Below are 14536 nucleotides of genomic sequence, written 5' to 3'. Positions count from 1 at the left end.
TTCAATATATTAAATAAAACAATCTAATTTATAAAAAAAATTCCATTCAACACATTTAAAATTCTTCAAGTACTTACTTGCTTATATAAACAAATAATTCCTTCAAGCACTTAATGCTATTTGGAAGCAAACATTTATATTCATGGCCTTCAGCAAAGACTTTTTCCTTGGGCTGTTTCCTTGAACTGCGCTTTACAGGTCTCCAACTGTGATAATGATATGCTGTGGAATCAGTTGAACAGTGCCAGTCTTATAACTATATTGCTCAGGCTCATGTCAGCAGAAAGTTAGTGAACGTACAAGCGACCAGAGCAAATGTTTTCTTTCCAAAATGATTAAAGAACTTGTGACTTTCAGTGATTTGACAGCTTGGTGGTTCCATTGAGTTTATCCACCATTTGCAGATACGTGTCTACTTCCAGCAAGCCCAAACTATCTAACATCTATAAAAGAGTCTTTCACTTTTTGCAAAGGGGCATGTGACCTCTCTTAAAGGGCACCATAGACCTTTCTCAAAGGAACCGTTATAACTTATCTCTTTTTCTCAAATTTGTGTCCTGCCTCTCCAAAGTGGTGGCCTACCTCTCTACTTCAGCAGTTTCAGATCTTTCCGTTAAATGTTTAAAACTTACAAGTCATGCCTTGGACAGACCAGTTAAGAAAATTGCATTTGTTTAAAAGCAGTTGCCTTTTACATATGCAGCTACCTTTGTGAACTAGGGCTATACAAAGTATGACTTCCTGACAATTCACTCCCAATGACCCCTATCCCTTTGCATGGGTGCCAGTTTCAGGAGTGGAACTTCTGGAATTGGGGGCAACTGTACTATATTGATTAAGCTGTGGAGCACTTATACCTTTGTAAAAAAAAATTGGCCATAGTTTTCAGTTCCAGATTTAATTGTTCTTGTGTTCCAAAGCTGCTGTAGCTGATTTTAAGCTGAAGCCTTGCAAATGGAAAGGCAAAGTGGGAAGATGAAATTAAATCAGATGCCCAAAATGCTTCACTTCCATTTGTGGGGCCATTCTAAATTGCCCATAGTGTCCAGGGATGTGCAGGCTAGGTGTATTAGCCATGAGAAATGCACAATTACGGAGGTAGGGATGGGGGGTTCTAGGTGGGATACTCCTCTGGGACTTGGTTTGGACCTAATGGGCCAAATGGTCTGCTTTCATACTGTAGGGATTCTATGATTCTATTGTCAGCAATGGTGAGAATATTATTCCAGTTAAGTAGGTAGTGTTGAGAGAGGCCTACATTTGCAAGATGTACAGACTGAAAATCCTGACATGGTTAGGTGGATCAGCCATGATCAAATTGAATGGTGGAGCAGACTCGAAGGGCTGGATGGCTGGTTTCAGGTTCTAGTTTCTATAACTGAGGATGTTAACGCTGATCCCTTGGTATGTTTCCTGCAGCAATTTCCCTGCTCTCGTTAATGTTCAAAGTGTTGACATTAAAATAATATTCAAAACTCAATAAAGAATAGTATCAGGACTAGTTTGTAAAAGGTAATCATATTTCTTCACAATTATTATCCTTCGATGGTGAAGAATTTCTTGAAGAGAAAGGAAAGCATACAGTACATTTTAGTTTCACACCTGCTGACTTTATCACTGAGCATTTCCCAAAGCAAATGAGAGAGAAAATCAAATGTCTATCAAGAGCTCCATTCTGGAAAATGCGCCAAATTCATTTGCCTGATCTGTCCTCCAATAGCAGTAAAGGATGAAATGTACAGAAGGAGGTGTACTTGTTAAAACCTAGTAAATGACTGAGGTCATACGCAAATTAAAATTATTTGTAAATTAGTGCCACTTCACTTTGAATACTGAATAAAATACAACTGGCCTTGAATGCACATCAGGTTCACAGGAAATTTTAATATAGATATTTGTTACATTCATATAGCTTCTTTGACTGCTGTCTTCAAATCATGAATGAGCATCATACAGCTCAGAAACATAAATATTTGAGAGTTTGTCCAAATTCTGCAGGATCCTTTATTCCTTGAGCCTATGTCAACCAGAGTTGAGATGACGTATTCAAGACTGGAGGATCCATGTCATGTTCAGGGTTTGAGTGAAGATTTGTAGCTCGGGTGCTGGTTGTAGACGTTAGTGTGTTCGCCGAGCTGGGAGGTTTGATTGTAGATGTTTCATCCCCGTATTAGGTGGCATGCACAGTGCTGTGCACCCTCCTGTGAAGTGCTGTTGTCTTGTGCCAGTTTGAATTTATATGATCTGGCTTTTGCTGCTTTTGGTAGGTGCCATTTCCTGCTGTGCATTGTAATGGTTGGTATATCGGTTCTATTCAATGTGTTTGTTGATGGAGTCCACAGATGAATGCCAAGCCTCCAAGAACTCCCTGACTATCCTCTGTTTGGCTTGTCCTACGATAGTAGTGTTGTCCCAGTTGAAAGTGTGGTTTTTCTTGTCCGTGTGTATTGAAACCAAGGATATCTGGTCATGCCATTTCGTTGCTAGCTGGTGTTCTTTGATATGGTTTGCTAGTTGTCTGCCTGTTTGTCCCACATAATATTTTGTGCAGTCTCCACATAGTATCTTATAAACCACATTCATCCTGTCCACGGTATCTATTGGGCCTTTAACCCTGGACAGTTGCTGTCTTAGTGTGGCTGATGGTTTGTGTGCTGTCATGATTCATAGCAGTCTGAGTCGGTTGGCTATAAGTTCTGAGGTGATTTTCATATCTGGTATGTTGGTTAGAGTTTCGGGTTTTTGTATGTGCTGGTTTTGTTTCCAGTTGGCTAGGCATCTGTAGGTGAAGCTGCGGGGGTATCCATTCCTGCAAAAGTCAGTGTGTTTGACTCCCACAACTACCTCGACCACACCTCCTCTCACCCATCCTCCTGCAAAATTCTATCCCATATTCAGAATTCCAGTGCCTCCACCACACTTGCTCCCAGGATGAGGCGTTCTACTCTAGGCCTTCCCAGACATCCTCTTACTTTAGGGACTGTAGGTTCCCTTCCTTTGTTATTAAGGACACCCTCAACCGTAGCTCCCCCATTTCTTGCCCTTCTGCCCTCAAACCCTTTCCCCCCAAGAACAAGGATAGACTCCCTTTAGTCCTCATATGCCACTCCATCATCTGAATACAACGCATCATCCTCCGAAATTTCCGCTACCTACAATCAGACTCAACCACCAAAAAGATATTTCCTACCCCACCCCTGTCTGCTTTCCGAAGGGACCATTCACTCCGCGACTCCCTCGTCAGCTCCACACTCCCCACCAACCCCTCCACCACACCCAGTTACTTCCCCTGCAACCACAAGAGGTGCTATACCTGCTCCTACACCTCCCCTCTCATCTCCATCCAAAGGCCCAAACAACCCTTCTAGATCCGGCAGAGAATCAGCTGCACATAATCTAACCTCATCTACCGTATCCTTTGCTCCTGATGTGGTCTCTATACTGGGGAGACCAAATGCAGACTCAGGGACCAGTTCATGGAGCACCTGCACTCTGCATGCACCAACCAAACCAACATTCTCGTTACCATCCACTTTAACTGCCCCTCCCACTCCCCTGGTGACATGTCCATCCTTGGCCTCTTCCACTATCAGAGTGAGGCCAAATGTAAACTGGAGTAACAACACCTAATATTTCTCTTTGGGAGCTTACAGCCCAATGGCCTGAATATTGACTTCAACAGTTTCTAAATTTCTCCTCCCCCAACCTGTCCATCTTCTGGCTCACCTATCTGCTCCATTGTTTCCACTGACCGACCACAACTACCTGTATGCAGGTATCTCCATCCCACCTACCCTACCCACAACCCCTCACCCCACCCCCTCCCTTGATTTATTTCTGGATTTCCCACACCTTCCCCAATCCTGATGAAGGATTTCAGCCTGAAACATTGACTTTCCTGCCCCTTAGACACTGCCTGACCTGCTGTGCTGTTCCAGTTCCACTTTATTGACCCTTCTGCCTATTTTATGTTCATAAATTTGTGAACCATGGGTGTTGCTGGCAAGGCTATCATTTGTTGAGCATCCCTAATCGCCCTTGAGAAGGTGGGAGCGAGTTAATGCCTTGGCCTGCTAGAGTTCATCTGCCACAGGTGCACCTGCAGTTCTGTTGCAATAGTAAGTTTAAATTGTTTGCTGCTGCAAACCACTGATTGCTCCCTTCCTGATCTTATTCTCCCCTCAGGAGATTACCGCAGATCCAATTTTGGCATCTGTGCTGACAATCTTTCCTCCTTTTAGTAACATCCTCCCTCGGTGTGTGAGTAATTACAAGGTATCTTCCTGTTACAAGGTTACCAGATATTGTTTTTCACATTTCTGAAGTTATATCTTACAATATTTACATTATCTAGCAGCAAAGAACAAAGTTGACTGTATTACTTAAAGACTAAGAGATGTGTTGAAGTACAAAAAATCTGAGGCATAATCCTTGGGTTCATTTAGCATGATTAGACAAGACAGTGAGGTTATTGTGGAACTTAATGTGGGATTGCAATCTTACATTCACTTGCAAATACCTGCAATTTAATACATAGTACTCATCTTCCAAGTAAATGTTGTGAACTCAAGCCACATTCTAAAAAGTTCAGCATATAATCCAGATGGCATTATTTTTTATTGACATCATTGGAGTGGCCAATATTTATTGCCTGTCCCTAGTTTTCCTTGAGAAGTAGTGGTTAGCTGCCTTTTAGAAGCCCTGCAATCCATGTGCAGTAAGAAGACACACAATTCCATTGGGAAGGGAATTCTAGGATTTTGCATTAACAGCAGTGAAGGAATGGTGTTATATTTCTAACTCACGATGGTGAGTGGCTTGGAAGGCAACTTGCAGGTGGTGGCGATACCATGTATCTGCTGCCCTTGTCCTTCTTGATGGTGGTGGTCATGGATTTGGAAGGTGCTTAAAAGGGTGTGTGCCTTGTAGATGGTGGACAGGTTGTAGAGAGTCAATGTGTGAGCTACTTGCTGTAGTACTCCTCCCCTCTGATCTGTTCTTGCAGCAATTGTATTTATATGGCGAGTGCAGTTGAGCTTCTGGATGTTGATGGTGGATTTTCAGTAATGGTAATGTCATTGAATGGAAAAGACAGTTGTTAGATTGTCTTCTCTTGGTGATGGTCATTGTTTGGCATTTGTGTGGAATAAAAGTTATTTGTCACTTTTCAGCCCAATGCTGGACACTGTCCACATCTTGTTGCATTTGAACCCTAACTCTTTCTGTATCTGAGGAGTCGTGAACGGTGCTGAATATGGTGCAATTATTACTAAACATCACAACTCATATGCCGACAGTGGAAGTAAGATCATTACTGAAGCAGCTGAAGATAGGCCTAGAACACTGCCTGAGGAACTCTGGCAGAGATATCCTGGAGCTAAGAAACCTGATCTCCAACAAACAGAACCATTTTCCTGTGTGTTACGTATGATTCCAACCATTGGAAATTTTTCCCCCTTATTCCTATTGGCCACAGTTTTGCTAGGGCTTCTTGATGGTGCACTCTGTCAAATGTAACTTTGATCTCAAGGGCTGTCAGTTTCATCTCACCTTCCTATGTAACACTGAGGGAATGCTATATTGTCAGAGATGCTGCGTTCAGATGAGCCTTCAAACCGACCCTTCAGCAGATAGAAAGTATCCTACAATTCTATTCAAAGAAAAGCATGGGAGTTGTCCTGACCATAACTAACCTTCAGCCATCATCGTCTATAGATGACCCATTCATTTATTTCATTATTGCTTATTGTAGTGCAAATTTTCTTCTGTGGTTCATACATTACAGTAGTATCCATATTTCAACTGGGTTGGTTAGCTCAATAGATTGGACACTGGTTTGCAATGTAGTGTGATGCCAAAAGTGCGGATTAATTTCTGCAATGGCTGAGGTTACCATGAAGGCCTCTCTTTCTCAAACTCTCCACTTGCCATTTGGCCTGTCCATCGGAAAGACTCCACTCCTGCAGCCCCCCACCCCCCACCTCCCTGCCTTACCCTACCCTTGTAACTCTGAATTTCCCATGGCTAATGCACCTGTCTTGCGCATCCCCGGACAGTATGGGCATTTTAGCATGGCTAATCCCCATAACCTGCGCATCTTTGAAGCTGGGGCAACTGGAGGAAACCCACGTAGACATGGGAACATTGTGCACAGTCACAGTCACTCGATGCTGAAATCCAACGTAGGTTCTTGGCACTGTGAGGCAGTATTGCTAACTACTGAGCCACCATCTGTCCTTATACATATATGCATATATGGTTAAGATTTTCTTTTTCCTCCAGATATTCTTTTGTGTTTAAACATACTGCCAGGTTTTCGCTCATGCTGATTAGTGGGTAAAATCACTCCTCTCTCAGCTATGAACGTAGGTGTGTAGGTGATGATGAAAAACCCCACTGAAAGACGGTGAAATTACCAACACATTTTTGACTCTCATTTGAATGTGGAAAACACATTCATCAGTCAGTTGGAAGGCATATCCTTTATGATATCCTATGAACACCACCTCCCAAAACATTATGCAAACAGGCACTGGTTTGCTTTGCGAGCTTTGTTCCAAATTGTCCTGTTTTGACAGGAAGTGTTGATGAGAAAGCAGTCTAATAAAGAGAACAATTATGTCAGATCTTCATCATCAGACAGTCCTAAGTTGCTTCGTGCTGCTTTGAGACTGTATTGAATCTCAAGTGCAAACAACACTTAATTTCTCTGTAACCACAGTTGAGTAATTATGTCCAGGTGCAAATTCACATCTCGGGATGATGCCACTGGTAGGAGAGCAATATTCAGCAGTGAAATTGAAACAATGAACTCAATTAAAGACGAGTGTCTCAAGGAGAGGACCAAAATATTAAACACAGAAACATACAAATTAAGAGCATGTGTAGGCTATTAATTCCTTTGAGCCTGCTCTGCTATTTGATATGGTCATGGCTGATCATCCTCTTCCTTCTTTCACCCATACCCTTTGATCCCTTTAATCCTAAAACCTATATCTAACTTCTTCTTGAATATATTCAATATCATGGCCTCAACTGTTTTCAGTAGCCTAGAATACCGCATGCTTAGCATTCTCTGGGTGAAGAAATTTCCCCTCATCCCAGTCCTAAATGGTGTACTCTATCCCAAGACTGTGATTCCCAGCTCTAGACTCCACATTGGGAACACCCTTCCCGGGTTTACCCTGTCAGGTCATTTTAGAATTTTATAGGTTTCTATGAGATTCCCCCTCATTTTTCTAAACTCCATTGAATATAGGAGCAACTGGCAAGTGCCAAAGAGTGTACAATCCTTCAGCAATGCTCCCCAAGTCTGAAGTTATGAGGAATTAAGAACAGGCAAGCAAACAGAAATAGAAAAGGTAAAGACTACCCAAGCACAAGCATGACCTCATGGGTGAGTGATAATGTATGTTAGCACTTGACATGGCTCTGCGTTGGCAGATGAAGTTGAAGTGGTACTGTACATGACGCTACTCTCTGCAACATTCTGCCAGCTGGCAGAACACCACACTCATGAGAAGGTACAACCAAGTTGCAGGCTGTAACTGGGACTGTCTGTATGTGGCTAGCCCTTCATTGTGTAGCATCCACAGGTTTCCTTGCAGCCAATGGCACGGCCCAGAATTTACTGCTTTGGCTGGCCCAGAACCTGGGCCTGCAAAATGATGGCTGATATCGTGGCAGATGTGACCAGACAGACAATACTGGCTCCCGGTGACAATATTAGTGCTAACAATCAGCTGAAGTAGTCAATCTTGGGAAAATGATCTCATTTATACCTCATGAATCATATAAGATCCTGAAAGGGTTTGGCACTGCCAGCCAAGAGATTGTTTCTTCTGCTTGGAATGTCTAAGACAAGGAGCACAATCTCAGGATAAAATGTTGCCTGCTTAGGACGCTAATGAGGAGAAATCCTTCACACAGAGCACTGTGGACTTTTTGGAATCCTACCGCACAAAGCACTTTGACTCACAGTAATTGAATATCAAAGCTGAGATCGATACATTTTTAGATTCTTAATAGAATCAAGTGATGTGGAATTCAAGCATAAAAGTAGAAATGAGGTCAAATTTCAAGCATTATGTTGTTGAATTACAGAGTAGGCTCTTGGGGCCACTTATCCTACTGTTGATCCTTACATTCTTATCTAGCATAACCTGAGCCTATGTGAGGCATAGAACCTCTGTAGATATAAAGTGGTGGTGCTGGTTGGGGGGACAGGAATACCCTTTGGTGTCTGGCATCCTTCCATAGCCTTCCATTGTCTGTAAGTCACAATGCATATTACCAAACTATTAATGCAATTAACCAGAATTCCGGGCAACAACAAAAACTGTGAAGCATCCACAACAAAAAGCACAAAGAACTTTGAAAGCCTACCTGACAACTAGAAAAATATGAAATTAAAATGTAAGGAAGATCTTTAAAGGAATGAAATATATGTTCTCAATACCTACCAGCCTGTTAAATGTTCTACTTGATTTAACCTGGGTTGCTTAATGCTCGGTTACATTGGGTTATCTCAATCAAATTTGACCTAATCTAGCAAAAGCAAGAAAGCTAACTTAGTTCTGGGCAATATGGAAATAGAAAGTGCTGCAAAATGAGGCAGTTCTGGCAACATTTGTAGAAAAAGAAATCCAGTGAATGCATTAAGTTCCCTTTGAATCTTTTCAGAACTTAAGAGATCCAGAAATGTAATTGAACTGGTTGTTACTGGGTTCGAAACATTACCACTGTTTCTCTGTCCACAGATGCAGTCAGACCTGCTGAGCCTTTCCAACAATATTTCTCTAGCAATTGTTTTCATTTTGGCCACATTCTTGTTTTACAGACCTCTCTATGTTAATCTTTTTTGATTCCAATAGAAAAGTTTTGAGCTGGTTGGCTGATATCCATTGACTATCCTGCAGATCATGTTGGGTTAACCTTAGTCCTTCATAATGTCAACAACAGAGTTTTTCCTTGCTTCTATCATATTGGTTAATGAAATCTCCACCAGTTTCAGAAAAAGTTAGAATGATCCAGATCAACAGCTCTGGATAGACCCCTGAAGTGACCATGGCAGGATCCTGGAAGATATTTTCAAGATGGAGGGCAGGGTCTGCTGCTCAGAAAGCCAGTGGATGCACCTACTTCTCTGGGCACATGGGAACCTCTCTGGAAGAGGTTGACACTGTCTCTTTAGGCAGTGGTGTCTCAAGAGGAAGGTATCCTCTATAGACTTACGAATGGATCAAAAAATACAGTGGCACAGCGGTCAGAAATTACTGTAGATGGACAAACGCTCTATCGGATGACCTGTGGCCATGGTCATCTTCCACCTAGCTCTAAATATCCATGTTAGGTTGCTTTTTAATATGGCACAGACACCTAACCATCCCTATAGATGGCTGCCTCTATCTGTCAGAACTCCGCTCTGTTAACACTTCAAAGGGCCTAATTTGATAATCATTTCTGAGAGAACTAAAATTCACCCATTACTGTTGATGTTGAGTCACTGTACCAGAAGCAACTATCCCAGAAATAGACAGGAGACAGGAACATGTGGGCAGATTAGCACATGGGCAGGTAGCAATAAGCTGCCAGCATGGACATAACTAAACCCACTTCTACCATGTCATGAAATTTCATTACAATGTTTCAGAACTAATCTAATTGGCCCTTTAGTACTACGGATTGGGCTAAAAAACTGCGCATGTTAGAATCCAAGGTAGACAAACAGGGGGCTGGAAGAACACAGCAGGCCAGGCAGCATCTGGAGGAAAAGAACAGTCGACGTTTTGATTATTACCCTCCTTCAGGACTCCTGTAGTACTATAGATAAGCTGTTATGGAGGTGGTGATTTGAATATTTTAATTTATTGTCTCTTGAGACATTGCATAATAATTTTCCATGCATTCTTAGCCCATAGCACTGTAAAATTGCCATTTGGGTATGTATCTTAAAGTTAGGTAATGAAATATAGGAAAAGAAATTATGTCAACAATGAACACAATGTGAGGAAACTTACTGATGCCAATAGTGGTGACCATTTTGATCGCAATTTCTGGAATTCCACAGGGCATAAAAAATGGCTCCAGTATGTACTGGCCAAAGGCTAATGATATCACAGCAGTGGCTGCAGGTCTGCACAAAGAGAAATACAATAGCATTAGCTGTGGTGTAATCAGATGATGTGCAATCACAAAAATGCCAAAATATCCTTTACGCCATTGTCTTTTCCCAGAGAAAGGCTGAATTAAAGGATGATTGCAAACTAAGTATCTTAGCAATTTCACAGTAACCCAAAGGATGGAATGTTGGAAGGCGAGGGACAAGAAATATCACTTAGCCACTCAGACACACTCTTTATAGAGAATTTACACACTTTATATTATCATAGAATGTTTCTAAGCCATCTGTAATGTTGAGGAAACATTTTGATTTTGCTTGTATTCTTCTGGTAGGTTAGGTCAATCAATACCAGTAACTCCTGAATGTCAAGGTTTTTGACTACAGTACTGTTTTTGCACACAGTAAATTGGCCCTAAAAGTTTGACTATGCTTGCCTGATTTAAAGTCACAAATTTACTGCCTTACGATTCAATGCGAGAGTTCCACGCATGTGCAATTCATCCCATGTTGGAATATACTCCACACTTTATTAAGCACCAATTGCGCTAAAGTACTGAAATATTATAATCAAAGTTCTTTGCTTGTAATAATGAAAGCCAAATGTTGGAAGTGGCTGGTGCAGACAACTGCAGTTTTCATACACGGTGTGACATCAAAGGGCATAAAGAAGCCCTACGTCACATCCCCTCCAACATCGTCGTTCACTACAACTTGTTTGTCATGCCCAGTATGTTTGTTTCTCGATGGCAGGATATGTATTGCCCCTACCTCTTCCAATTGCAGCAAGATGTACGTGAACATACTATCTATATTGTGACACTGCCATTGTTAACAAATATGTGCAAAATGTATAAAGTATGAGACAGAGGGATGCAAAGATTGCAACAGCAGTGAGAGTAGAGAATGAGATTATGTGAGAAGTTGTTTAAGATGGTATAATGATACCTAATGATTCTAGGTGAGTGACTGGAAGAGGAGAAAGAGCAATTTGTCAGCATTGAGGACATGGGTTTTACAGTTGAGGAAAGAATAAGGGAGTAAGATTCACACTTGACAATTGTAGTGGAGTCATTGAGCTATTTTCTCTTACAGCCATACTCGAGGAACTAAGCTCCCAAAGTTATCCTTCTCAGTCAAATCTTTGTCCCAGCAATGGTGATGCTACCTGGAAGGAATTGCACCCCTAGGGGCGATCTCATTCCTTCTGTCTGTTGTATAAGGCAGATAGTAGCTGACAGGGTTAGCTGATATAACAAGGTAAGCTTTGCTCATCAGGATATAAAGGATTGTTCCTGGGAAGACTGAACAGATAAAGGGTCTAAGTTTAAGTGTACCAGCCTATTGCTAAGTTGATAAAGCTAACAGTCATGTAAACTTACATATAGATATCTTGAGGTCTTAAGCACTTTCATGTAATCCTGATGTAATGTAACTAGTCATTAAGTGCTGTGTAATAAACATGTACCTGAGCCCACAAAAACAGAAACTACTGGAAAAGCTCAGTACAGAGGAAGGGTCACTGGGCTGGAAGGGTTAACTTTGATTTCTCTCCATAGATGCTGCCAGACCTATTGAGCTTTTCCAGCAATTTCTGTTTTGATTTCTAACTTCCAGTATCCACAGTTCTTTTAGCTTTTATATAATTGAGCCTCATTTCTGTCAGAGACTTCATGTAGGCATCCCTTTCTACCTGATATTAATTTCTTAGGCTAATACCAAAAAGAAGGATTGTTGTAATTAATCAATCCAAAACATCTCAGATGATTTGGATCGACATGACGACAGCAGATCAAGCTGGCAGAGCTGGCACTGATACCACTGTTCCACTGTCTTGACCAGGGCTTCCAATATTGGCTATGGCTCAGTTGATATTATTATTTCCCCAGTTAGAAGGCTGTGGGTTCAATCACAATCCACTCCAGAACATGACCACAAACATTTAAGCTGATATTTCAGCGTAATATTGAGGATGTCCTGTCTTTCAGATGCAATGTTAACCCAATGCCCATCTGCCCAAATTGGAGGTGAAAGATTCCATGACAATATGTGTTGGAGTGGGGTGGACAAAGTTAGAAGGCACACGGTGCCAGGTGAAGTCACTTCACCTGATGTAGGAGCAACACGTCAAAAGCTTGTGATTTCAGATAAACCAGGTCTATAACCTGGTGTCATGTGGCTCCTGACTTATCCCACTCCATGACTTTGAAAAAAATCAGGGAATTGATTCCTAATGCCTTTTATCTATCAACACCATAAAAGCAAATTACTTAGTCATTGTCATATGTTTGTGGAAACATGCTGTGCAGGCTTACATGTTTCCAACATTACAACAGTAACTACCCCAAGGAAGTACTTATTTGGCTGTAAAGTTACTTCTGACATCCAGCAGTCCCAAATGCTGTTTTTTTTCTTTCCAATACTGCGTCAGAGATCCTAGATGCCCTCACAATCACTTGTAGACATTATTTCATTTGTGAAGCTTCTCTAAAATGTGTAGTCAAAATGCATTTCTCCTTCAAGTGGTGCTGCATGCCTTCATACAGTATCAGCTTTTTTTGATCAGCTTCCTCCCCTTCACCCCCATCAGATAGGCAGGGAATTAATGAGTAATGCTGGCTCCATGCCGATGTAGTGCAAATAATCAAGTTCACAAACTTCAAATTTACATGCCCCCTTTGACACTGACAACAGATGTTTGCAATGTGTTCTTTCCCACGAGGTGCATATTTTTGGATGTGATCAAATCTCAAAATCTTTGACTTTTGAGCAATCATTTTTGCTTGAGCATGCTTCAATTACACCATCATTTACTAGCACTGCTCCTGTTTTACGTGGAATTTGTGAAAAACTGAACATCCAAGGACCATTGGATAGAGCTGACACAAATGAGATCAGCGCTCTAACACATCAACAGACACCAATGCCAGCTCTACTTCATTGGAACTTTTGAGAACAGGTCTTTACCATGTTGATTCTAGAATTTATGTGGAATGGTTGCCACAGTGGACCAAATCTGCTGCTGCAATCTCTCATCCCATCTTTTTCAGAGCAGATTCCCCTGAAAACCAACATTTGCTAAACAGCTTGTTTCATGGGTCTCAGAGACTGGTACTTGAGGAACATAGTCACTTTTCAAAATGTGTAATCCATTTCATTGCCCTCTTCCTGAGTATGTCTACCTGGTAACTGATTTAGTTGGGCAATAGTGTAGAGTTCTGTGATACAAAACCAGTTCACATAACATTCTTGCAAGAATTTATGACATTCAATGAGTTTTTGTACCACTAGGCTTCGAAACTAGATTCTAAAATTGACATCCCACCTCGGGGAAGGAAAATATTTTCTTTTTAAGTTCAGCTGCTGGATATCTGCATGTTCTGATTAAATAAAAAGAATCACTTGAATGGCCTGTCACAGTGCAGCCAAATACCACTATCCCAAGCAAGTGTTGGCATTGTGTATCATCACCGCTCTCAATGCCTATCTCAATGCCACAATATTATTGAAAGGAAACACTATAGCTAATATTTTATGAATGAAGCCGTAACATTCCTAATAACAATGACTACAGAGTGCAAATTCTTGAACACCCTAGTGGATCCCTATATTCAGCCTAGAATTTCACAGATACTCCGCGTGTGTCATGGAGCACTTTACATCAAATAAGTGAGAGCCCTGACAACTATTGTCCTGGTGCTGGTGTCTAATGAAATGACCATGTTTTTTAAGTACCAGGCTCTAAAAGTCATGAAACATGTTATTTAGCAAATGTTGGTTTTCAGCGGAATCTGCAAGGATGCGTTGAGAGATTGCGACATCAGGCCTGGTCCACAATGGCAGCCATTCCTAGCATTTGGGATGCCTAGAATCTAAATTATAGAATCAAAATGATAAAAACCTGTTCTAAAAAATCCAAATGGCGCTGAACTTATAAATCAGGGCCGGCACATGCATCCGTGTCATCCCATTTGTTTCAACTCTATCCAATAGACTTAGGGTTTTCTGATTTTCGCAAATTCCATGTTAGACAGGAGCAGTGCTCAGAAATGGTGGTGTAACAAAGAAAATTCCAGTTAAAGCAGAAAGCTGATGGAGCAGCAGCGAAGGAGTACACCCAGTGAGTTGACCATTAACAATTCGGACTGGATGCTCGTGTATCATTTTGGGCCACTTTGTAAGAATGCCTTCTTCAGATGAAGAAGAGGGGCTGAAAGCAAAGAAAGGGCTCTAGACGGAACAAAACCCTGAATGAGCCATCAATGAGTGATGGAGTTTGACATTGATGAGTTTCAGCAAAGGAGGGATTATGAGAGAAAGTTGGACTCCCACCACAAAGGCTCAAAAAGAATACTTCAAGGGCCACAAGTCTGGACAGGCCATCAGAGTCATTTTCATCCCCAGAATGGCAGACCA

General features: G+C 41.5%; 1 protein-coding gene across 1 annotated transcript in view; it reads right to left on the bottom strand.

Annotated features, from left to right (window-relative positions):
• Window positions 1-14536, bottom strand: part of slc7a11 (solute carrier family 7 member 11) — a 176065-nt gene that overhangs the window by 114736 nt on the left and 46793 nt on the right. Inside the window, exon 3 of the mRNA XM_048545417.2 lies at window positions 10020-10135. Coding sequence (XP_048401374.1) covers window positions 10020-10135 — 116 coding nt within the window. The remainder of the gene's footprint in view (window positions 1-10019; window positions 10136-14536) is intronic.

The sequence above is a fragment of the Stegostoma tigrinum genome, chromosome 1, assembly GCF_030684315.1.
Source record: "Stegostoma tigrinum isolate sSteTig4 chromosome 1, sSteTig4.hap1, whole genome shotgun sequence".
Lineage (NCBI taxonomy): Eukaryota > Metazoa > Chordata > Chondrichthyes > Orectolobiformes > Stegostomatidae > Stegostoma > Stegostoma tigrinum.
The sequence above is the reverse complement of the archived record's forward strand: the minus strand, read 5'-3'. Positions and strand labels throughout refer to the sequence as shown.